This window comes from Aulonocara sp. 'chitande type north' Nkhata Bay, linkage group LG3 (genome assembly GCF_057382095.1).
Source record: "Aulonocara sp. 'chitande type north' Nkhata Bay isolate Kocher_YH1m ecotype deep benthic linkage group LG3, A_spYH_male_GT1.1, whole genome shotgun sequence".
NCBI classification, from domain to species: Eukaryota; Metazoa; Chordata; class Actinopteri; order Cichliformes; family Cichlidae; genus Aulonocara; species Aulonocara sp. 'chitande type north' Nkhata Bay.
Window position 1 is genome coordinate 29,086,918 of NC_141346.1, and position 25,694 is coordinate 29,112,611.

The 25,694-nt window shown below is 40.8% G+C and overlaps 1 protein-coding gene across 2 annotated transcripts in view; it reads right to left on the bottom strand.

Moving 5' to 3' along the window:
• Positions 1-8,063: 8,063 nt before the first annotated feature.
• Positions 8,064-25,694, bottom strand: part of dachb (dachshund b) — a 116,161-nt gene continuing 98,530 nt past the window's right edge. The window contains exons 8-12 of one of the 2 annotated variants that reach the window (XM_086275604.1): positions 23,489-23,589; positions 22,527-22,674; positions 22,197-22,373; positions 21,540-21,605; positions 8,064-9,211 (exon numbers count right to left, since the gene is read on the bottom strand). In XM_086275604.1, the coding sequence (XP_086131730.1) occupies positions 9,174-9,211; positions 21,540-21,605; positions 22,197-22,373; positions 22,527-22,674; positions 23,489-23,589 (530 nt within the window). In that variant the 3' untranslated portion in view covers positions 8,064-9,173. Of the gene's footprint in view, positions 9,212-19,822; positions 21,606-22,196; positions 22,374-22,526; positions 22,675-23,488; positions 23,590-25,694 lie in introns of those variants that run through there. The other variant, XM_086275597.1, reaches the window with a different exon arrangement.

Genomic DNA, 25,694 nt, shown 5'->3' on the forward strand with positions numbered 1-25,694 from the left:
TTACAGGTTATTTTTAGAACATAAACTCCTGTGATAAGCAGGGACCACTGTATTTTTTTATCTGTATAAAAAAGATATATAAATAGATGACTAGTCCTACTGCTATTGAAAAATCCCATTTGAGCATGCTTTGGTTTCATGCATGTGCCAGTGTTTGTGTAAAGTAAGGACTTTATAGACAGAAATTCAGTCTGTAAACTAATGTCTGCTGTCTAAAAGTGACAACTTAGCTTTTTAATAGCTTTTTAATGATGAGAAATGAGAGATGAGAAATGCTTATTTTATTTAAAATTACTGGCTGTGGTCGATCCATTAGTAATGTTTTTGCTGTTTTAGCCCACATTTAGAAACAAGCTAAAAGAGCGCACTTAACCCTACTTTGCAAAGTAGGGCTAAGTGTTAAGTTGGGTTTCCTACGTCCTGTCAGCACGTAAGATTTAGGAAGTTGCACAAGCTCTGCTCTTATTTTCATACTGCTCTATTTTCCTCAAGGTTGTATTTGAGAAATGTAGTGCTGCATGACTTGAAGGCATTTTATGACTTTTTGAAGGAAGACATTTTGTGGAAAGTAAGCTCATCCTGGAAAATTAAAAACACATTGAGCAAACTAGAGACAGTTTTTGAGAGTAATGAATTAATTAGGTCAGGGTTGTGGACTAGTGGATGAACAATGCCGCCGAGGGTCCTCAGCAGTACAGAGAGTGTGTGTGTGTGTGTGTGTTTTTGCGTGACAGAGAGACGGGGCAGTGATGACCTCCTCCAGCTGTCTGTGGCTAATGAGAAGCTGTCAGCACCAAGAGGACAGGACACACACACGCTAATAGTTACACAAAGAAACACACCTTATATTTACGCACGCACTGTAAGGCAGTCGCATAAACACACGCGGTGACTCAGTCACAGGCCTGAAAACAGTCTGTGTGCCTCAGTTTCTTTATCCCATCCTGCATTTTAGAGAAGACAGAATAAGCCAGGTGTCAGGTGGTGCCAATTAGGCAGCAACCAATGGCTTGGCTTGACTCTTTTTTTTTTCTTTTAAGTGATACAGCTGCCTCTTTCTGAACAGCTAACACTTTAATGTCCCTCCCATAATATTATCTGATTGGTTACATTCTGTAGATGGCCTATGAATACTGCTCTCTGTATTTATGAAAGACATAGCCACTGTAACATTCAGCACTGATGCACAAAGGCATGATTTTTTTTTAAGCCCACAAACGAATTATTTTCAAAGTTGGTGTCTACAAATGAAGCAATTCAGTTGTCATGGATCGCTTTGTTGCAGATGGTTGATTGGTAACAGGAATTCCAGGCTCTGCTAACCTTTTAATGTATTCATATGTCAGTCAGTGGTTTAATATAATTGTTGTGGCTGGCTAACAAATAACAAAAATAAATCAGAATTAAACTTAAATGTTTTGTAATTTTTTACCTGAGTCACCTTAAATACTAACTTGTGTCCAATGTCAGTGCTGCTGCTTTTGCCACTGTTAGTCTTTGTTAGCTGCTGCTAGCCTGTGGTAGCTGCTCTTTATCCAATCTTACTAAAACTTTTGTTGAAGTGTAAATAATATCATCAGACTTTGGCAATTAGTGGATGAATTCTCATATGTGTGAATTTAATCGAGTTGTTTATCGGGTGGAATGTTCCTTTTTTGTGGGGGGAATTGGAGAGGAAAGAGAGAAAAACAAGCTCTACTATAGGTGGTCTGAAAAAACAGACTCATTAGAAACTTATCAATCACAACTTATTAGATGATGAGCCTCAAGTTTTTGTCAGTCCTGCCCCTCCTTGTCACAGCTGTTTTTTGTTTGTTTTTTTCAACCATGATGGCAATCATGGAAATGTGCATCTCGAGGATTCAAGACGGGCCTTCAGAAACCAGTGGACATGCCCATCTTCCATATACAGTTTATGCGATAGAGTTTTTAAGATTTTTGTTTTTCTTATTTATTATATATATATATATATATATATATCTGAAAAAAAAGATCCCAACTGCAATGACACATTTGGTCTCCAGTTGCTCTGCTGATATCTGTCCTATTAGGTTCTCTAATTATGGTAAAAAAAAACAAATAAATAAGTGTCCGTCTTGTCTCGCTGGTCATACTGGCAGTGGTGTATGTGAAGCCTCCAGAGCTCCACCTACTGTAGGGCCTACGCCAAACAGCTCTCTGACCTTGACACACACCGTGAGATACTGCAGGTGGGTACAGCACAGCTAACACCACAATTTTACAATATTTTTTGACATGTCTGCTGTTTTCGGGTCTTAGACTTTTCGTTCCTATCTTAGCCGGTAATACCCCATGTGATCCTTCGCTTTTAGTTCAGTAATATATTTTTAAAAATTAGGAATCCTCACACAGTTTTTGATTTACATCATTTTATTTACATTTTCAGATCCGTGTGTGTGTGTGTGTGTGTGTGTGTGTGTGTGTGTGTGTGTGTGTGTGTGTGTGTGTGTGTGTCTGCTTGTATCAAATATCTAGTACATAGTTTCCACACACACACACACTGAGTTACCGTTTTGTTTCCTCTTTCATCTGCTAAACCTCATGTAGAAATTAACCACAGTTACACACACACACACACACACATACACACAGAGGCAGGTTGGACCTCAGGGTTCAGTTTGGGAGGAAACTCCCTTTCTAATTTTCCTCATAAAGGCCCTAATGAAGACTAATGATGGAGCAAGGTGTGTGTGTTTGTGTGTGTGTGTGCGTGTTTGTGTGTGTGTGTGTGTGTGTGTCTTAACAGCCTGGCTGCTCTGTCTGGGAATGTCTCTGTTCGCTCTCTTTTCCTTCCATCTCTCCATCATTTGAGTCGCCCTTTATTTCCCTTTGATGTATTTTCTTCTTCCTTTTACATTTTTCAGGTGGGCTGGAACATATAATTCAGGACTGATTAACCCGAACATTATTGTTAGTACTGGATTTGACTTATTGTTTTCTGTATACAGACACATACAGCACTGTGCAAAAGGCCCGAGGCTCCTTTCAGCTTTTTCACTCCCTTTCAGTCCAAGTTCTTGTAAGTGATCATTTTAAGAGGGATGTGTTTTTGTTTGTTAAAGCAGACTTTCAAGCTTTCATTCAAGATTAAAAAAGTCACCTAACTCACAGGCAAAGAACTGATTTTATATTGTATCTTTAGGCAAAAAAACAGATAATTTGTTCCCATTTCTGTATTTGAATCTATGAAAAAGGTCAAAAATAACACAGTTTGACAGACATAAAATAGTATTTTTGCACCAACAAAGTGATTCCCAAAGAACTGTTAACTGGAAACTTACAGAAGAGAAAGAGGAAGTGACAGGTCTAAAAGAAAAATATCTATAGCATATACATGGTATCTAAACATCATGTCTGTAAGACAGAGAGAAAGAAATCCAGCAAAGAGCTGACACACGACCTGAGAGATGCATCAGGACCTTCAGTGGATCCATCTACTGACCACTGAAGCCTCATCAGAAATGCTCTCAGTGGAAGGGACAAAAGGCTGAGGTCTGATTGCACAAGAGCTGGCCTAAAGATCAGTGAGAACAGGTCTGGTAGAGTTATTAATACAAATTTGGAATTCTTGGTTGAAATCATCATGAATATGTCCAGAGGAGGTCAGGAGAGGTGCAAGCGTGAGTGTCTACAGCCATGAGTGAAACACGGTGGAGGCTGTGTCATGGTTTGTGCTGCATTTCAGTCAATGCTGTTGGAGATCTTATCAAATCTGATGGAAACACGCCGTCTGTCGTGGTCTTCCTGTGTCTGCCATGCTCCTCTATCTGCGTCTGTGACCCCGCCCTTTTGTATTTCAGACTCGGCGTACTTTCGTGCTTCTGTCTTTCTTGCTAATGCACCTGAAAACTGTTTGCACTAATTTTGTGACCGTTTTATTTTTTCTGTAAGACTGGGCTGCATATGTACAGAATAATTATGTAACTTTTTTTTTTGTATGAAACTCTGCTGTAGCTTTTATGCAACGTGATGAAATTTATTTCAGATATGTTAGAATAGTTGCAAAAATGTTCCTGTAGACTTGGTTTCAGTTAAAAATGCTTGATTGTGTTTAGTGTGTGTATTTACAGTTTAGCCATGATGTGGTTTTTTTTAAATGCACCACACAGTTTGCACTTTGACAGCATTTCTGCCAGCTGGAGCTATACTAGCCTGTTTGGAATAAAACAGAAGACTTGAGTCATTAGACTGAGCATCAGTGATGTTTTCAGGTTGATTTCTCCTTCAGAAAAATCAATAATTAACCTTTTTATGATGGGCCACTATCTTTTTCTTACCCATAATCCACCACTCTCTCTCCATCGTCTTGTTTTCCATCATCTTTTCACCTCCCTACACTCTCCGTCCATCATTTCATCTGCCTTTCTTTTACTGCTTCCTCCCCTCATTCTCTCAATCTTCCTTAATTTTCTCCCACGTCAACTCCCAGGTTCTTCAGTCTCTGTTTCCCCCGGCTGTCACCTTTTCATCCTTCCTTGTTGACTCCTTCGCTTTCCATCCATCCTTCTTCATCTCTGGCTGTTTTTCCTCACCGTCCATCGCTCTGTGTTTCTGCCTCCATTAGGAGGAAATGGAAAAAGTGACATCAGCTATTTGGTAAACGGAGAGAGATGGAGGGTGAGAGAAAGAGACAGAAGATGAAACAAAGGACAGAAGGGGCAGAAAAATGGAAAGCAAAGGTCAGAAGAGTGACAGTGGGAATGATTGTAAAAGAGAAAAGGAAAACAGAGAAGGAAAGAAAACAGAGGCAGGAATGAGAGGAGAATAAGAGACAAGCACAGGAAGAGAGCGAGAGAGATCCATTAAAGAGAGAGTGAGTGAGAGAGGGGAAAGCTTCACCTCATTAACCCCGTAATGCAGAGTAAATATACAGTCTAAATGGAACATAGACGACGTGTGTGTGTTTACTGTCAGCCCTCTGTGCTTGTGTGTGTGTGTGTATGGCCACAAAATACATTACCAGAATACCAAAGTGCCAATCTGTATTTGTATTATGTGGTTATCTGTGTGTGAGTATGTGAATATCTCCTGAAATACCAGAGTGTTTGTGTGAAAATGCCTCCTTATCCCGGATAGTTGTTCTTCTGTCCTCTGGAATCAGATGTCACCCAGGAGCTTTATCCTTGCATGTTTATGGCAAACACCTTAATCATTATTAATCACAGATTTACTGAACTGTTTGAAGAGTTTCATCTTACACAAATGTCTTTGTTTTATATTTAAAGTTCAAATTTCATATTAATAGAAGAGGTGGAAGGAGTAGTAGTAGGAGGAGGAGTAATGGTCCTCACAGGAAGTGATTTCTTTGTCATTTATCCCTTTGTTGGTCCCTAGTGGACATTCCGGTTTCCAGTTGCCTAAGTGCCAATCTATATTTACCACCCTGTAACATGTCAATCAATGTTATCCTTCACTGTCATTGGTATTCATGTCAGTCGTTCACTTAAAAGTTGATAAAAGGTTAACTCAAAACCTGCCCACCTCGCGTTGCCCGTGGTTATTATGTCTGTCATCGCTCTTAGAATGTCTTTGACGTTCTATGGTCTCTGCTCGTCTGGCTTCAAATCTGTGTGGATGCCCAGAACAGTGGGTGTTTTAGATGGTAAAGAGAAGGCCACAAGGCAAAGAGTCATAGCATAACTAACCAACACCTCAGTCGTGTGACCCCAGAAGCAGATCGGATGAGAGACGCTCAGACATCTGAAGACCAAAGCCAGCCTGTTCTCATGGCAAAACATGAAATGCTAATGAAACAGTAACCTATTTGCTCGTGAGCAAAACTCTTCCTGTTAGTCCTGACAATCTGCAGCACATAGTATGGTCTGGAGGCTTTTAAGAGGCAAAGCAGCACCATAGCAATAACAATAACCATGCTTGGTTTGTGGAAACTCTTGTATTTTCACCACTGACAAACAAACAAATGGTTCACACCTGCATTCTTTTTAATGGTGAGCAGGGGGTGATGGCTGTGGATGCATAAAGACTTCTTGTCCTGTAGAAGTCTATGGAAAAAAATAGCCCACTGCCCTACAGCTATAAACACAGAATCTCCATAAAAAATTAAGTCCATTTTTAAAATTTTGATTATCTTAAATTTGAGGAGGACTATTCAGGGTGTGCTCGCTGGCTGAGGACTTGTAATTAACAAGATGTAAATTACAACTTGTTAATTACACGTTAATTAACTTGTTAGTGAAACTTCATGTCCTATGTCTGACTTTAATACCATCTGTGATGATTTTTTTCCAAAATCTAACAAAGTATCATCATCAGTGGTGTGAAATCATCAGTGACACAAAAAAACGGAAAGATTCAAGACAGACCCAAACAGGCAACCTTCAAAGATGTCTTCATTTTCAAATGGGCTAAAGCTGACGTAAACAGTGAGTGAGTGTAAAAATACTCCTCTGAAAAGGCCGGGTGTGCTTGATTTATAACAAGATAAAATGTTGTGGTGAAAATGAATACAAAAAGCAAAAAGTTGGATCATAATGATCAAATCTGTAATCAAGAATTGTATCTGTCGTTGGGCATTTCTGGCTCAACTCTTTCTCTCTCCTTGTCTTCAGACATTCACTTTTAATTATAAAACAAATCTTAGAAAGTTTCTCAACTTAATTTTGGTGAGTAAAATGGTATTATATCAGTCTGTTACACTGTTCAACTACTGGAACTTCTTCTTGTCTAAAAAAAACTAACCTTGCTAAAAAACTGCGACTGAAGCTTCAAAGAAAACATTGTGTGAGGTGTGTAGCTATCTACATGATTTATCCACACTCTAGGACAGAGTTCATTTTCTCAAGGGCCTACATTAGAAACATGGTGCGGCCCTCCACAATAGTCCCATGTGGACTGTTGTGGAGGGCCGCACAAACAACATAAGGAGATCAAATTAATATTAAGTAGAATTTAGTTGAGCTTACTAGTGCGGCCCAGTTTCTCATGTGCGCCCTCATGGGAAAATTAATTACTCACCTCTGTCCTGGAGTGCATAATAATGACCTACACAGCCGTTGTGACCTCACCCACTATTTTCTCCATGGGTGCCTAGGATGAAATCGTAATTGTTTTCATCTGAATTTAACTCCTAGTAATCAGACATGCTTGACGCAATGCCTTGCTGTTCGTTCATTACATCCAATTTAAAAATACTCAAGCCACCAGAAATACACTGAGCACAATTGCTTTGCGTAGTTTTTTCCCCCATGTCTGTAAAAAACATAGTGATAGAGCATTAAATTCTGTAAACACAAGGATAACTCGATACAAGAAAGTGTGGTGTCACAGTTCGTAGGACTTTACGGTTCAAAACTCTGCAGAGTGTTTAAATCGTATTAGCTTATGATGCCGTTCACATAAAGTCAGCAACGTACATGAACTCATGATGTAAAACACCAGGAGACAGCAGTCATTATAATACTGTATATTTGCAGTCAGCTCAAACCCAGAGAACAGTGACAGACTGAGAGATCATCAGGAGAAAAACATAATAAAACAAAAATCAAGAAAACGCTGAATGTCATTTCTATCTACACTTAATATCCCTTTAAGCCCACCCACCCTGGCCCAGCCCTCCCCCGTTCCTCCCGTACACTTTTCAAATAGTAATTCAACAAATAAACAAAACACGCAGTGGAATAAACAAAACTTCAACACAGTCTGCACTCTTAGTAGGTCAGAAAATCAGGAAGTGTTTGATGTTTCAGGAGAGCGTCTTCACCTGCGGTACGTTTGATCACTGAAAAGTTCTCAAATCCAACAGAAAAGGAGCAAAACTGAATGAGTTATAGAAAGTTCATAAACCTTTTTTTTTCAGGGCAGTTAAAAATAATAATAATAACAACAACAATAATAATAAAATAAACTCCCCATCTTTAGTTTGACAAACAACAGAAACTGTACTAACACTTCCTGGTAACAGGAACGGGCATCAAAATGTGAAAAGGTCAAATGTAGAGGAAGAGAATTCGACATACTTTTAGGATAGTATGTGTCTAAAAATCACTCCATTGCAATAAAAAAACAGTTTTTGTTTTTTTGCATTTTGGTTTTTTTTTTTTTTTTTTTTTTTTTTTTTAACTCTTGCATTGTTTCATAAACTGATTCCATAGGTTGTTTTAAGGGTGATAGAAAATACTTCATACATCGAAAAGCTGCATCCAACATTTTCAGAGTAATGTCTCCTTTACAGAGAGAGGGAGAGAGAAGACGTCGAAGAGGTAGACGGGAAAAAAACAAGTATGAAAGAGAGGAATTGGGCAGTGGGAATATACAGAAGGATGGGAGGGGTTTAATAAAAAGGATTTAAAAAAAATAAGAGGTAGAAATGAAATGAAGAGGTGGTGGGGAGTTCATAAGAGGGGGAAGAAAAGGGAGAGTTCAAGTTAAGGAGTGTATGGAGGTTAAAATAAGCCAAACAACAACACAAAAGTTTTCCCATGCATTCTTTTCAGTCCCTGTACGGAAAATAAAAATTAATGAAACACAAGACAGAAATAGCCTCCCAAGTTGTTTTCCTCTTTTCATCTTCAGTTTGTTCCTTCCTGATATTTTATACATGCCTCCCTTTTATTCATTTATTTATTTATTTGTGTGTTTTTTGTTTCTCTTGTCCAGCGACACACTTAGAGAGTGAGAGTTGAAACTTTTTAGCTCCTGCAAATCATCAACAGCCTTGGAATTTTTTCTTTTAACTGATTTTTCTAAATTATGTCCAACCATGTTGATTCTCATCTGTCCGAATTTGAGAGTATGTTGACGTCATCCAGCCCAGTCACATCTTGCTGCCTCTTTTTTTTTTTTTTTTTTTTCAAATCCTTGGGAATGACTTTCAGTTTTCAGTTTCGGAAACAAATAAGGAACAAGTTCTGCTGCAAGGACAGATAAAGAGGAATGAATGGAGTGAAGTTTGTCTAAAAAGAAGAAGAAGGAGAAAGAGAAGGTAGAGAGACAGGCCCCAAAGTACGTCCAGATAGGGAGTTTGTCTCTTAGTAGTCCCATTTTTATCATAGCAACGTCAAAAAAAGGTCGCTCTGCAGCAAAGATAGAGTCCCGCCTGGGGAGGTCATATCTGTGGTGATCCAGGCTGCCGTGGAAGTGGGCTGGTGGAGTTCTTCTGTGCAGGGCCGGGATTCTGGAGGCGGAGTCTCCCTCTAGAACATCATGGGAGTCTTCAGAAACGGCCGCGATTCTAGGCAAAAACATAAACATGTCATTTAAAAAAGAAAAAGAAAAAAAAGGTAGCACATGCAGCTAGCATAGCACTCAAAGATTCCTGAATCAACAATTATTAGAATTCATGGGTGCAATGGACTGGCGACCTGCCCAGGGTGTAACCCATGTGTCGTCATTTGACTGCTGGGAAAGTCTCCAGGCCTGCCACAACCAAAATGTTTGGGAAAATGCTAGAACAGCAAATATCTTGGTAAAAGTATAAAACTGAGTGTGTGTGTGTGTGTGTGTGTGTGTGGGGGGGGGGGGGGGGGGGGGGGGGGGGGATCCTTTGGCACAAAGTCAGAAAACTCTCAGCTTCCATCATATTTGACTGGTGATTCCAGCAATCCCTATATCCCAGTGATAATAAATTTAGATACTACCTTAAAATAACTGAAGAACTTGTTTCTTTGGTAAAACATTGATAAAGTTATGGAAGTGATTGTATCAAACTAGGCAACTATTTTATTTTTTTAATTATTTTCATTATCTATTTGTATCTTGTAACCCAGCCACAAGCCAGTGATGGTGCTGATCCCAAACCCAGATAAAAGGGGAAGGCTGCATCACAAAGGGGATCTGGCATAAAACCTATGCAAAACCAAACATGCAGATCATAAAGAAGAAGATCTATGTGCATCTTGTGTCTGTCTCCTTAGTAATGTTTCAGTCCTAGGTCAGCAGACTGCAAAAAGCCCAGGTTATACATTTAGATGGTAGAACAATAATTTGTTTGCCAGACCTTTAAAATGACATTAATGGAATAATTTAATGAGGAAAAAAACAGCTTCACACACAACTGGCAAAATATTAACCCCTTAACATCTACCAGGCCAAACACTTAGGGATAACGTTGGAGATAAGTTGCTCTTTAAGGTCAAAGTTATTTTCCAAAACTTGTTTTGGAAAATAACGAGTTCTTCTTCTTGACTAGAGTTCTTCTGCGATGAAATTTCCATTTAAGTCTGCCAAATGGGGGAAAAAATCCTTATAAAGGGGTAGATGTGAAGCTAAGGCCGCTGTTACACAGGCCTAGGGACCAGTCTGTGACCTCCTGGAAACCACCAGTCATTGGGGGGAAATGTGTATCCCCTGACACCAACCACCCACGTGAATGAAAGTTTCGATTTTTTTTGTTCACCAGTTGCTGAAGTCTGTGAGGATTCTTGGCTGTTATGGCATCACTTAGGGGTCTGTGTGACTTGGACGTAACCCATTTCCTAACTCTAAATGCATTGCTACAGAGCAGATGAATGCTAAAAGGTTAGCCAGTTTTAAATTGTAATGATGTTTTTTTACCTTCTTAATGCAATACCTTGAGCTAGTTTGTCTGACCGCCAAATGTGCCAATGGAGTGATTTTACATACTGCAAATCCGTCCGTCCAGCTACTGCAAAACTGCTCAAGGAGCTGAACATTCTTTACTGAGCAACAGGTAAGCTGTACAGTGTGTATATGATGCACTATGATCATGGTTCAAACATGGTTCTAGTAGATGCACCCATGGTATCAGCTTAAAAATCTTTCTCGAGTCATCATTTTCACAAGATTTTGAGAAAACTTGAGCTTGACTTGAACTCAAGGTCAATGAGGTTTGAACTCTTCTGTGATTTTCAGTAGATGCATCTATGCTATTAATTTGAAAATCCTCATTCTTGAGTTAGTGTGTTCACAATCTTGGTGATGCCAGCAGGGTGATGACAATAACAAAGACTGAACACTATAATTAACTAAAGGGAGGAGAGGCTAAGAACTGCTGACAATAAAGCTGGGAATCAACCTCAGTATGTAAATCATCAGCAGGTAAAAATGGGGAGCTGGTATGGCCAAAAACTTGTTTTTGTTGTTTTTATTTCCAGATTGAGAAATTGGCTAATATTAAGCTTGGGAACGACTGCACTAACCTAAAACAGAAATCCAGAAGGTGGTGACACATTATCCCTGCTTCTTTCCTTCCTCCGCTGTCATATTTATACTCCCTGAAGGCTAACTCAGTAAACATTTTCCTCCAAAAATTGGCCATATGAATTAAAATTTCCACTTGTAGCAACTAAAATTGAGCTAAAGTGTCTTTAAGCGCATTAAAAATGCAGAGTTTAAAGTCTAATGAGACGTTTGCACAGGAACTTCACCCTTTCTTTATGATCATTAAAGCAGGAAGTATTTTTTCTTCACTTGTTCTCCCTTTATGCCGTTTACGACAGAAATCTCGTCTCTCCAATTTTGCCAGGGTCGACTCTCCCTCCTCTCTTTTTTCTCTCCCTCTCATTTCACCTCCGTCGTTCTCCTTCCGCTCCCCGTAGTGCTGTTGCTGCACCCACCCACACAGGAGCACGTGCGCACACTAAAACCCCGAACACACGCATGCATACAACAGGAACACACACACGTGTGAAAACCTTCCTCTCCCTGCGGTGTCATTGTTTTCTGCGAACGTTGCAAAGTGTTTACATTTCTGCATAACAGCAACCATAAACCTGCCCTCCCTCCTCTTTCCACCCTGCACTTCTCTTTCTCCTGCCCTCTACTACCTTACTACTTTTTTTAAGCTCTTAGTCATCTTCCTGCCCTCTCGTTTTGTCCTCTGCTCATGATTCTTTGTTATTTGGATATGAAACAGACCCATGATCTCTGTGTTGGACTTAAAAAAAAGAAACTTTCTTAAATTTTCTCTTTCATCTCGCGCTCGCCCCTCGTTTCCTCCTTCATATTCCCTGCCTTCCCTCCTTTTCATCCCTCTCATCTCCTGCCCTTCCCTATTTTTATCACTCCACAATCCACTCAAACCCCCTCCTCTCCTCCTCTTTCATCCCTCTATTCTACATGCATCCCCTCCTCCTCCTCACCTCCCCTCTGCTCCCTCCTGTCCTCTATCTGTTACTCTCATATTATTTTTATCCCGCCCCATTCTTCTCTCTGTCCTCTCCTGTCCTTTCTTTTTCTCCTTTAGGCAGCAGGTTTGGCCCGGTGCTTAAAAATTGTCCTGCAACTTAAAGAGTGGAGAGCCGCGCTGATCCCCTCCGACAGTGCTGTCCTTAAAACTCGAACCTGTAACTTCTTCCAGTTAAAATATCAAAAACTTTCACATCAGCTTGCTTTTCTATGGCTGCGCTCATTTTTCCACTGTCCACTGGAACTAATCTGTTTTATTTTTGACCTGTTATTTATTCTTTGTTTGGTGGAAATTTTGAAAATGTCAATTCCAGGCTCCCACAGTTCCAGGAAATCTCTATAAATGTCTTGTTTTGTGCATCTAGCGGTCCAAAAGACAAAAAAACAGACAAAGCAGCAGAGCCTCACGTTTGAGCAGCTGCACCCAGAGCGTAATTTGAGATTTTGCCTGAATATTGAACTTATGTGTAAAGATTCTGCATAAGGAAGTGCAAAATTATTGGCCCCGCAGGCAAATTCATACCAAACGAGCCTAGATTCGCCTGCATTTGTGGCCCACAAGGGCAAAAGCAGGCATTTGTTTTTTATGTACGGTATCATTGAAGTAAAGGGCTTTTTTGAAAGTATAATAGTGTTTGGTAAATTCGATGTCCATCCATTCGTACATCCATCCAGCTTCTGACACTTATCTGGGTCTGGGTCCAGAACAAGCCCAGACCACACTCGCCCCACCTTCTCCTGCTCATGTGGGGAAACACATGAGCATGTCTGCACCAGCTGAGAAACAGGTCTACCCCGGGGCCTCCTCCCAGTAGGACATTCCTGAAACACTACTTTGTTTTGGTCACACACACACACACACACACCCAACTGACAACTACCCTAAAATGTGTATTCTTGGAGGTTGCTGGTAGTCACTATATGAAATTGGTTGCAAAGAAGTAAACTGTGTTGCGCAACCTCTTTGTGACTTTGGCTTCAAACTAAAAGTTGTGCGTTATTCGATGCAACAGTCTCCATTCTATTACCCATTTTTCCCAGTTTTGCTCCCACTCAGCGAGTGTTTGCAGACGTGATCTATCGAAGCGACAATCTGCTTCCAACCAAAGCAATCTTAAGGAGACTTTTGGTAAGCACTCCCTTGGTGACCGATTTTATCTATCAACACTCAGCAAATGCCAACATCCTCAGAGGTTGTCGGGGGGTTGCCAACCAGTCTCTAGGCCTGCGTGACTGAGACCTTAGGTAGCACTTTACTCACTGTTCATTTATTTAGATTACAGACCACTTAAGAATGTAAATAATGTAAGAGTATATACATTCACAATAGCAAATGTAAGTTCAAAGTCATACGTGATGTATTACTGTTTGACTGAACTGTGTGTGTCTAGGAAGAGCACAAGAGGCCCACGGTCAGGAAAATCAGTCCATGTTCCAGGGATATTTGTGGGTCATGGAGTTGGAGACCCAACGGCCAGGCACTCATTCCTGGTAGACTACTTTGAAGTCCACGGCACAGGTCTCAGTTTGCAGAGTCACGAAAAAACAGTTAGGACGTCCGCACAGACCCTCAAGCTCATTTTCTGATGATCAAATTTACATTTAGTTATTATTAATAAAATTAACGCAGCTTAAGTCTTTCCCCCATAAAGTATAAAATGTGTATTTAATGCCACATGATGATCCTCCCTGTACCCTTAATGACAAGTATGTATTTTGAGTTTTAGACTGTTGGGTGGAACCAAATGAAACCTTAGGCCAACGACATCGTGCTGGGCAAAAATGCTTTCCAATATTTTCCTCGAGGAAAGAAAAAACAAATAATCAACAAAAATACATCTGTAATAAAAGTAATTGTTACTTGAAGCCCTTAATGAATTGTCTAGTACTTAATCATTCTTACAAAATAGCACCAAATGTGTCCATCGCATTTTTCCCAAAGCCCAAATCAACAAATCACTTGTTTTGTTCACGAAACGCCCAAATATTCAGTTCAGTGTCAAAGAAGACAAAAGAAAACCAGGAAGCTGTGAATTACTGGCTGTTTCTGCTCCAAACATTCATTTACAGACTAAGAATAACTCGCTTTTTAGCACTCGGGTTTCCTTTTTCTTCTCTGATGTTTTATTACTGATTTCTTTTCTTCAAATTATTATCTGCTAAAATAAATAACAAAACATGAAGCAGCTGAGTCTTTGTGAGTCTGAGTCTTGCCTTTTTGTAACTGCTTCGGTACATTTCCCTCTCACCTCTATCTGTCACTATAAAATACACCTCCAGCCCACGCGTGTGTGTGTGTGTGTGTGTGTGTGTGTGTGTGTGTGTGTGTGTGTGTGTGTGTGTGTGTGTGCGCGCGTGTGTGTGCGTGTGTGTGTGTGTGTGTGTGTGTGTGTGTGTGTGTGCGCGTGTGTGTGTGTGTGCGTGTGTGTTTGCTGTCGTAGTTAAAAATGACGCTGACCTGCCTTGTTAAAAGTCTATCAGCAGGGTGGAGAAAATGTCACCAGGTCTCGGAACAAGGTCACATTTTTCAACTCCGTCCCAAGGAACCTGCTTAGTCTTCCTCCACCTTCTCCACTCCTCCTCCTCCTCCTGCTGTCCTCCTTTCCCACCTCTTCCTCTACTGCACCCCACTTTTCCTCCCTGGTTTGTTCATCTTTTTTAATCCTCACTGTTTCATTTCTTCTCTAACCCTTCCTCTGCTCCCCCTTCACGTGTCTGGGACTCCATATAAAAACGATGTCCATATACGCACGGACACCTTCTCATCCTGCTCTTTCCACCTAACATCTGGTATCCTTTGATTTTTTCCCTCTTCTTTTTCCACACATTTACTCTTATCCCTGTCTTCCTTTGCTTTTTTTCCCCTCGCTCCATCAACCTTTTCTCCCTGCTTCATTTTACTGCTTTTAACTCATCATCCTCTTCCTTTCTTCTGCTTACTTTTCCCTGTCCTTTCTTTTCATTCATTCTGACATCATTTTCCTCTTCTCTTTCTCCATCTCAGTCAAACCTTTCTCCTTTTTCTCCATCCTCCATCCTATTTGTCCCTTCTCTTGTTTGTTTTCACTCCACACCCTCCTTCCAGCCCATATTTGCCTTTTCCCTCTCAAATCCTTCCCTTTTCGCATCTCTCTTTTTCCCAAATCTCCCTTTCTCTCCCATTTCTCTTCCTACTTTTGGCCATGTTTCTATTCTATATTCCTTCAGTTTTCCCCTTTCACCATCTCAATCTTTTAACTTCCTCCTTCAGAGACTCCCACCCCACAACCTCTAAATCTTCTCCACTTTCTTCGCCCTCTCCCCCTTTCTAACTTCCTTTTCTCTGTCTTAATTTCCCTCAATTCTTTTTTTTTTACATGGCCAATTAGCCTGGTCAGCTTTTAACAACCAAATGAAACGGATCTCACTTCCTTTCTTTTTAACCCTCTCTCGCTTTCCCTCCCTTGCTTATCGTTTTTCCCTCCCTTCGTTCTCTCTCTTTTTGATTGTAATGCGATGTCTTTCTTTGTATTCAGCACTTTTCTTCCTCACTCGTTAATTAAGAGTGTGGAAGGTGAGAGAGGCAGGGGAGAGGTGTGTGTGTGTTTGTGTGTGTAAGTAAACCACCATAGGTGCAAAATGCTTTTATGGCAGGAGGGATGAGTGTGTATTTGTCTATGTGTGTGTGTGCAAAGGGGTCCTACTGGGCCAATCAACATTAATGAAATCAGGTGGGTGGGTGTGTGTGTGTGTGTGTGTGTGTGTGTGTGTGTGTGTGTGTGTGTGTGTGTGTTTGTTTGTCGGAGTGCTTGGCTTGCAGAAGAGAGGGGATCTAAAAGGGGTCTAAAGAGGAGTGAGAGCTAATTAGAGTTCCCTGTCTCACAAGAGTGTGGATCAAACACACACAGAAATGCACAACTACAGGTACAGAGCACACACACACACACACGGTGTGCGCCTGTAGATATTCATTTATACACACGCAGAGTTTCAAGTGAAGGTTTTCAATGTCAGGGAGGACTGAGCACAGCTGGTGGAAAGAGGACAACACATGCATACTAACACAGACGCACACACCGGCGCTGTACTTGTGAGGACCCTCATTGGCATAATGCACTTCCAAACCAATAACTCGGACTTGGACCTTTCCTCCACTTCAGCTCAACTTTTCAACCCCCTCCACCTGAAAACAGTCAGACTCCAGCGCCGCTTCCTTCAGGTTATGTTCATCTGCGGCCGGAGGTTAAAGTGGGCCGGACCCATCCGCAGAGGTGCACCTTTGATTAATAAGTAAATAAGTCTATTATTTATGAAACTGCCAAACAAAGTAAAGCAAGTTCATTTTTCATGCGCTACAGCCTGCCGTTCTTTCCACCCGAGGCCACGGAGATGCTCAACAAATCAGAAACTAATGTCACCCCACAGTCCCACCCCGCAACCAACACACGTCCTTTTAACAGTCGGCACTCGTTTTATCCATTTTCATCTGTGTGTGCCAAAGATATCACCGATTTACTATCGCCTCTTTAATCCCAACAGTAGCCATGCTCTTATTTTGAAAGAGCCTAGACTTAACAACCTAGCTCCAGGCCTTCCTGTCTTGTGTTTTTCCTTAAGGTCATCTGATCAGGTCGCCGTTATAGTCTCTCATCCTGGACCACAGCTGGAGATGGTGGTGGTACTTATTCTGCTTTGCAGCTTTAGTGAGCGACACTCAGGAGCACCATCAGTCCAAGAAGGTGGACTTTGTGGAGGTGGTGGTACTATGTATTTTTCTTTAAATTTTGGGTGTGGCTGCTCGCATGTCTTACCGCCACCACCTCAGCGTCAACGGCTGTTACACACCAAGCGCATTGTGAAAAAAACAAGAATATTAAATTCTGAACTTTTCGGATCCAAAGTTGTTCAAAAGTGTTAGTTTTTGTTAAAAATTCATCATCAAAAATGCACACAAATAAAAAAATGAAATCGACATCAAGCATTAATGAGATGGTCCTGATGGTTCTAGACAAGAAAATTAAGAAATTGAGATTCTGGGTTCATCCAGTTCCCAGGAGAAGGCAGCAGCAGGGAGAATCTGATGGCTTGATCCAGCAGTTGAAGCTTTCGTACATATTTCAGGATGTCAGTGGAGCACTTTGAGCTCAGAGTTGGGATCACATTTCAGGAGGCAGAGAGCGATTTGAGAGGTATAATCAGTACTGTTGCATGTTTTGAGCTACGAGCACACCTGTTGCCTAATGCAGTGGTCTGATTGGCCATATCTGTTTATTCTGAATTTGTCCGGTGACATCACGTGGTTCGTGTGATTAACAGGTGAGTCTAAAACATTTTTAGCTTGCCTAATTGTTATGCGCCTGATGTGCAGAGGCCTTAATTCAATGGGAAAAAAATCTAATCTACTCAACAAACATCACCAAACAAATGTGTGTCCATCTGTTCTGCTACACAGCGGCACTGTAGCTGTATTTACAGAGAGTTTACAACATTACTGGATGTAAACTTTACTTTTAAAGATGGAGAGAGCTGCCAGAAGGACAGGGCAGCAGAGGATGTCCTGGTGCTTTTAAGGATAAAGTCTGCTCATCAACTTAATCTAACAAAGTGGAAGAAATTTAAAGCCCACACGAGTATTGCCATTTATTTACGAGTTACATTAATCAGACAGGCTATATAATGTGTTGTTAAAGTTCCATTTTGGCTCTTTTACATGGCATTTGCTTATTCATTTTAAGCCGGAAAGCAGCCATGAAACTACGACAGTCCAGTGACAGTATGACAGTTATGGAAGCTTGTTTCTTGTTTGCATAGATAAGCTGAAAATTTAGGTTATTATCTCAAAATTTAGAGTGAGGAAGTTAAAACTTTGAGATAATAACCTGAAATTTTGACTTGTGGATGGGTAATTACAGTGGTGCAAACAAGCTTTCCCCCCATACAACACAGAACGGAGCTGGCTAAATCCACAAAGTGTAGTAACCCCCAGAGCGGCAGCAGTAGCACTGGTCAGAAAACAGGCATGTCACTTTTTCCTAAACTGCCAAATCCCACTTTAAACTTCTATTTGACTAAACTGTCGTCTCACTTTCAGGCAGCTTGAACTGAAGTTGTCAGGAGGAGTGCAGAGCTTGCGACTCTCTCATTTGAGCCCAGGCTGGAGTTAAACGCAGGTCACGAAATCAGTTTTGCTCGGGTTAGACACGACTGTGGTTTTAGTGAAATATAAATAAACTCACTCTGGAATTTGTCTTTAAACCAGACTTGGATCTTTTCTTTAACCAAGTGCTGCTGGCATCTAAAAATAACTCGCCATATGTTTAGTCTCTGCAAGTCTCAAAATATGCTGATTAACCTTACTACAGTCCTTTTAAAATGTGTTTGCTGTGAGTAATAACAAAGAATTTTCTAAATGACTAAGCTTTTAACCCTCTGATGCATAGTGGTCACTGGAGTGGACAGCTACTAAAACGTACATATCTCTTTAATGCATTGGTTTCTATGGTGGAACTGCATATTAGCCTCTAGAGTGCTCTCTGCTGCCATGCTCCATTGAGGTCAATTCAGTGTTCAGTTAGTGCAACTGCAAGTAAATTTCCTCTGAATCAAAGATGGCAGACAAACTGTCACCCCTGCCGACCACTGCTGGCATATCCTGTCAATCCTTCTATGCTAAAAGAGCCCAACAGGTAAAAAAAATATGATGATATGCAGTAACATCTAGGGAAGGATATTATCTGTTTGGAATAAGAAATTGTTATGTCTAATATGTAGAAAACTACGATTAACCATGTGTCCACTGTAGTGGACATCATGCATTACCCACTATATTTTTTTAACATAAGTCATAAATTGTCTCACTGTCTTTTGGGACTGTTTTGGTTATAAGTAAGCATATAATTGTTACATTTATAAGCTACTCATTTAAAATGTATATTTCTGTGCAGATCAGCTGTAGTTTGAGTTACTATAATAATTATTTTATCATATTTTGTAGACTTCAAATGCAGCAAAGAATAAGGCAGCGTACAGAATAGTCCAGGAAATTCCATCCAGCTCCAGTGATGATGATTTCATTGATGAGTGCAGTGATGATGAGTTCAGTGATAAGTCCAGTGATGATGAGAGTGGGTGCCAGAGCAGAACAGAGACATAGGAACTACGGACAGCCTAGGTGTGATGAACACAGAAGTGTTTGGAGATGCAGAGACTAAGATGTCAGTTTGTGTTTTCTTCCAGCATGCTACTAAGGGCTTGGTAATACTGTCCTGCATCGTTATAGAACTGTGTAGACTCAAAAATGTTTCTCTTGTTGGAGATAGTTTGCCATATTCAGGTGTAGGATTCACAGCTAGGACTGTTGATTGGTTTTGTTATTTACGTCTAAACATTGGGGCCTTATGAGTTGAAAGTTCCAAAAAAATTGCTGAGATGTTTTTCAAAGGATACAAGCAAACAAGTGTTTGTATATTTACAATAGAACACAAGGTAATTAATTTTTATAGTAAATTCACAGTATTTCATGCTAAGTGCTCAGGCGCATGTAGTCCACTGGAGTGGACAAGTTTATAACTTTATAAAAAAACATATTTTTGGGGAAAAAAGAGTTGAACATTTTTTTTCATGTCCTGAGAAGAATAAAAGCACTTAAGAAAAAAATCTTGACCAAGGCTTTCATAATTCATGCATCAGAGGGTTAAGAAAGTCTGCACTCTATTAAAATGTCTTCCACTGAACAGCTCACTACTTTTGAAGAAATGCAAACTCGAATAAATGCAAGTTTTGACTTAAAGATTGATCTTTCTCTTTGCTTCACTTTGCAAAATCTTTGTTAAATAATGTCCTTTGTCTTTGAAAATTGAAACAATTTCCAAAAGATCGTCAAGGATGTTTCTAATGTTGTTGCTCTCTTTCCTCTTACTTTCTGTATTTACCCCGCCTCCCCGAATAAGCTCTTTGTGATGGTGGGGAGAAAGAAGTCCCCAATGACAGGAAGAGCCATGTGGAAGAACCGGGCCCAGCCAGAAGCTACCTTCTGCTATGACAGGCTTTTTAATAAGCATGTCCCTATTTTCTTAATTGTTCAACCTTTAGTTTGATTTTAAAATAATCCATAAATATTGTTTATCTTGTTCTAAAACTTTATACATTTCTTATAAACCTTAAACTGATCCAGACAAAGATGGAAGTACAAGAAGATGTGCACACAAATACACTTAGTACACTCACCAGCTACTTTGTCAGGTACACCCAGAGCCCGTAAGTAAGTCAGAGTTGTGTCAGCTGGGGTTCAGAATTCAGGGTTGTCACGTGGGTCATGTACGGGTGTGCAGAAGGCAGTTGAAACATTGCATATGAAACCTCTGTGCTATTATATCTTTATCGCGCACCTAGCATATTTTGATAACTTTCAGAACTACTGCAAGGCTTCAGGATCTGCCATTGCTGTAAAAAAAAACAAAAACAAAACTCCACTGGAATGAACGGAGATGACGTAACTCTTCCATTTAATGGCTCTGGATACACCTGGTCAGTTACTTGCTAATGCAGAACTCTAATCAGCCAATCGCATACCAGGTATGCAGACATAGTCAAGATGACCTGCTGAAAGCCTGCAAGTTCTCAGCCATTAAGGTCAGGGTAGGCTTTAGAACTTTGAAATAAAGTTAAGGTGAAGAAGTTTTTAAATGGAGTGGGAGATTCACATCGTGGCTGACAAATCTGCAGCAGCTGTGTGATGCTGTCGTGTCAATGGACCAAAATCTCTGAGGAATGTTTCCAGAACCTTGTCAAATGTGCGCCATGAAGAATGAAGGCAGTTCTGAAGGTACAAGGAGCTCCAGCCTGCTAGTAGAAGTGGCTGGCAAGTATAATTTTCAGTGTTTGTTGCTCAGTTGGTTTCCCAACAGTGTTTATGCAGAGTAACGGGCCAATAACCAAACAAGTAGCCTTGATACAAAGTCGCTTTTGCCAAGTAGCTCAGTCACTCTGTTCTTCTTGTTGTTGGTATCTCAATGACATGTTCTTTTAGTCTTTTTATAGAAAAATGTGTTTCTACAGGACAGCTAAAAAAAAAGCAGGATTAGTTCCCATGAATATTATTTACTGTCAAATCTAAGACACGCTGGAATTCCAGCACGGAGAGCTTAAAGCCCTGCGTACTGACACGCAGCCGTCACACACTTAAACATGAGCTCTGTGAAATATTTACATTCGTCGTCACATGCGTGTCTGTTGAGGTGCACATCAAAGGGAGGCCACTGCGCCTGCTTAACGTCTCCACTGATCTCAAATGGGCCCCAACACACACATGTGCCTGCCATGTGTGTATCTGTTAACGTATGGCACTTTGCGTCATGTTGTTTGCGCGTGTGTGTATCGGCGTGACTGTGTCTGAATGAGCACGCGCTTGTGTGTGTGTGTGTGTGTGTGGATACCTTGTACAGCGCCGTTGTCTTGCTGGTTCCCATTAACTTCAGGTTTGTCCTCGGCTACAGCAGCGTCTGGTTTGTAACACAAAGACAAGACAGAGTCTCAGTGGGTCGGCCAATAAAAAACAAACAGCACCTTGTAACTGCGTGCAGGTGAAAGACAAACCGGATCCACAGAGGGTCCAGCCCCAGACAGTGTTTTTTTTTTTAAACTTTTTTCTTCGTGAGAATCACATCGGTGGGCGTTGCTATGCTTCTTTTCTCCTTATTAATGATAAACAGGCATAGTCACTGCCATCGGCCTGCACAGGAGCACCAACCTGAAGCAAACGTGGAGCTGCTTCTACGAGACGTAGTGCTGCAAACTGCGCTGGCGTTGTTTTTCTGCAGCGGTGCCACGCAGACAGATTAACTGCACGTTTACTGCTGCTGGTGATTATTCCGAATTTTATGGAAGGACGACAGAAAAACAGCAGCAGCCTATAACTCTGCTTTTAAAGCTGCTTGTTAGGGTAAACAAGAGGCTGAAGGGGGGGGGAAATCATTCATCTAACAGGCAAACATTTAAGCAGTTTTAAACGCAGGCAGTTCGAGCTAAAGCGACAAAGGGAAGAATTTAAAAAGACGAAAGAAGAAGAAGTAGGAGGCGGCGAGAAAACAAACCGTTCTTTTTGTTGTTGTTGTTGTTGGCAGCGTGCAGCGGCTCAGGAGAAGGGGAGGACGAGGACGAGTGTTTCAGAGCGTCCTCCACTCTCTCCCTCCTCTTCGACTCGAACTCCAGCGCCTCCTGCAGCTTCCTCTTGGCCTTCTTCTCCTTCTTCAGCCGCTTCTGGATGGAGGCTGGAGGAAGAAGATAGCTCGTCTTGTATCTACCATGTAACTCACTGGCAAATTTCCATTCTTTCTAACGGCCCCTTTATGTTCTAACATTGCTTTTGAGGCTCATCTTCAAAGAACTTGTCAAATGCCCCCCCCTCCTCCTCCTCCTCTAACCTCTGCTCTGTAGTTCAGAGGTGAGCTGTCGTTCCAGACTCTCTCTCATCTCCCGTTCCCTGTAGAGCTCCATCTTCAGCTCCCTCTTCTCCGCCTGGATCTGTTTGTCCTGTGCCCGGGCGTTCTCCACAGCCACCTTCAGCAGGCCCTGAGTGCACAGATTGGAGTTTATAACCTCTAACACTGTTCAGGACGTGCAGATGAGACAGGGACCTGCCGTGTCGTCAGTGTTTAAATTAGGAGTACTTAGAAAAAAAAGAAAAGAAATTAAATCCCAATTTGTATATATGAATTTTTCTTTTGTATAAGTTAAAGTGCATCTGCCAAATTATATTATTTTTACCGATTTTTAATTTTTTCAAGGACTTCTTTAGTGAAACAGAGAGATGAGGAGAGAAATGTCACGATTACAGACTGTGACCATACGTGTTTGTTTCCTTACTTTAGTTAGCTAATACACATGCTCATTACAAAAGCATCAGCTCTGTTACATCATGTTCAAGTGACTGTTTAACTCATTAACCCACTGTCTCTGCACATGTCCAAACTTTGTCTTCAAACCACTCAACCTGAGCTGTCCCTCATTTCTAATCGTGTCCACCTTGTCTTTTTAACAGCACCACCATCTACATCCTCTTCATCTTTCTCTCTCAGATCACTCCTCGTCACCCACTCTGTTCGTCACCTGTCTTTGTTGACCCCGGGTATTCAAACTCATCCACCCTCACTACCTCGTCTCCTTTCCACCTGCTTCCCTCTCATTCACACACACGTATTCTGTCTTGCTTCTCATTCCAAACATATGCAACCATAAGAATTATATGACCTAATGTAATATTGCTGTAGTGTTCTTTGCAGTAGCATTAAAAAAGTGCAATAAGTCCCTCGTACTCCTGGAGTCCATCTGCTGCCTTTTCCCAGCGGCTGTTAAAGCGACAGTGACAGTGAGAACAGCATCACACCTGTATGTTGGTGAGGAGGGTCTCCACTGACGACAGGCCGTCAGCGAACAGGAACGGAGCAGGAAACCCGGGCGGCAGGGTTTGTCCGAGCGGAGACTCCTCTGTGAGAAACAGTGAACAGAGCAGGCAACTTTAAATATTTTGGACCTGATGAAATGGTTTATCTGCCTGGTTCATTTAAGACGCTGTCTTAATTTGTGAGGACCCTGCTCCACAAATTCAAAAAAAGAAGAAAGGTTCCTTCGACAGTACTTGTCACGAAGTCAGAGTGAAGTTTATGAAATGTTTACTAAGGTATAAAAGGCAACGAAGCAGCGTCACAGAAATCAATTACACCAAACCCACACGCACACACACACACACACACACACACACACACACACACACACACACACACACACACACACACACACACACACACACTCTGAGGTCGTTAGTATTCAGACAATCATGTGGGGTACTAATTGGCAAGGATTAAAGACATCCTTGATTTGTGTGTGTATGCGTGTGTGTTCATTGTGAGTGCGTCACAGTGTCTGCTCAGCCCTTAATGCCTAACACACTGACAACTGGGTTAACTCTGCTGTGAAATTAACGCTGATTAAGATGCACTCTAACACACACACACACACACACACACACAAAATCTCCATCCCCTATCTGCCACTTCATCCACACATCCCTCGACTACCTTTCCCATCATTCCCAGATCTTCCTTCATCATTTATTTCTCCACCTCAGCTCATCTCTTTTCTTCATCTTCATCTTTTCATGCTTCTTTTTTCCCTCCGTTACTCTTTTCCCCATTTCCTTAAATCCATGTCAGGTTATCCTTTCTATCGTTTCAACCCTTTTTGTCTTCCCTGCTCCTTTCCTTATTTCTCTGCAATTAATTTCCTTATTTCTGTTCCTCCTTCTATGTTAAGCTTCTAGTTTGTGGTTTTTGGCTACTTGGAGTGGTGGAAACAAGCTTTAAGGTAGAAACTGACCATCTTCCAGTTGCAGGTCCAGTACTAACACACCTTTAGCTCTGTTTTTGGTCCCTACGAACATTTTTGTCACTTCTGAATGATCGACTCATAATTCTCTGCAAGTTTGCCACTATGAGCAAGCCCTTTTACACTAACTACAATATTTGTTATTTCTCATTTATAGCTGCTTTGAGCCTCAAAATGCTTCTTTTTCTGCTTTATCTCCTTATTATGTTTCCATCTTCACTGATTCATCACCTCCATTTTTTTTATTCCTCTGCTTTTCACTCAGACCCCTGCCACCCCTTTCATTATCAAACACTGAAAACGGCCAGGCTTTTCATATATTTACCCTGATTTCTTTCACTAAAATATGTTTGGCCAAAAAATAAATAATGAATAAATAAAGGGTAGAGACGGTGAAGAGGTGGAAGAGCAGAGAATGATTTAAGAAAAAAAGGTAGATTAAATAAGGAGAACAAACAAGGAGATAGTAAAGGAACAAAAACAGGAGCTGGAGGAAATGTTCATCAGTGTTAGACATATTTGAGCTTTTATTTTGAAAAATCAATAGATGGTGAAAGAGATTCATTGTTGGCTGGCTACAATTTGAAGTTCATACCATCCATACTACAGCTCATACTACTAAAGAAAGAATAAAAAACACTATGAATGAAATTTCATGTCAACTTCCAAGTTTCCATTTAAAGAAAAGACACAATAAAAATACAACCAAGGATTTGAAGCGCTGTCAGGTCATTTTTGATAACAAGTTTGGTTTATTATGTTGCTCTGCTACAGTAATTACTGCACTACACCGTCCAGATGGAGCGAGGCCACAGGGAACATTGTGGTCTGTTAACACCCCAGAGAGGAGCGGCAGCACTTCCTGTGTCTTTTTGTGGCTTTTAAAAGTTTTTTTACTCAATACATAATTTTTGTTGAATCACTCTCCAACAATACCAACTACACTACAGACACAGTAAATATTGTAGGTTACTTTCCTGTCTATCTGAAAATAAAACATAAAATCCTTTTAGCACATAAACTCCTTAAGACTTAGGAGTCAAATTATCCTAACATATGTATTTTGTTCTAGAGTGAATCATTTGTACAATATTTGATTTTTGTGGCATTTAACAATCTTAAATTTACCTGGAAGGCAAAGAATGCATTATATACATGGAAAAATGTAGGTCTGTTTATTATTTATAACTAATGTATAAAGAACGTAT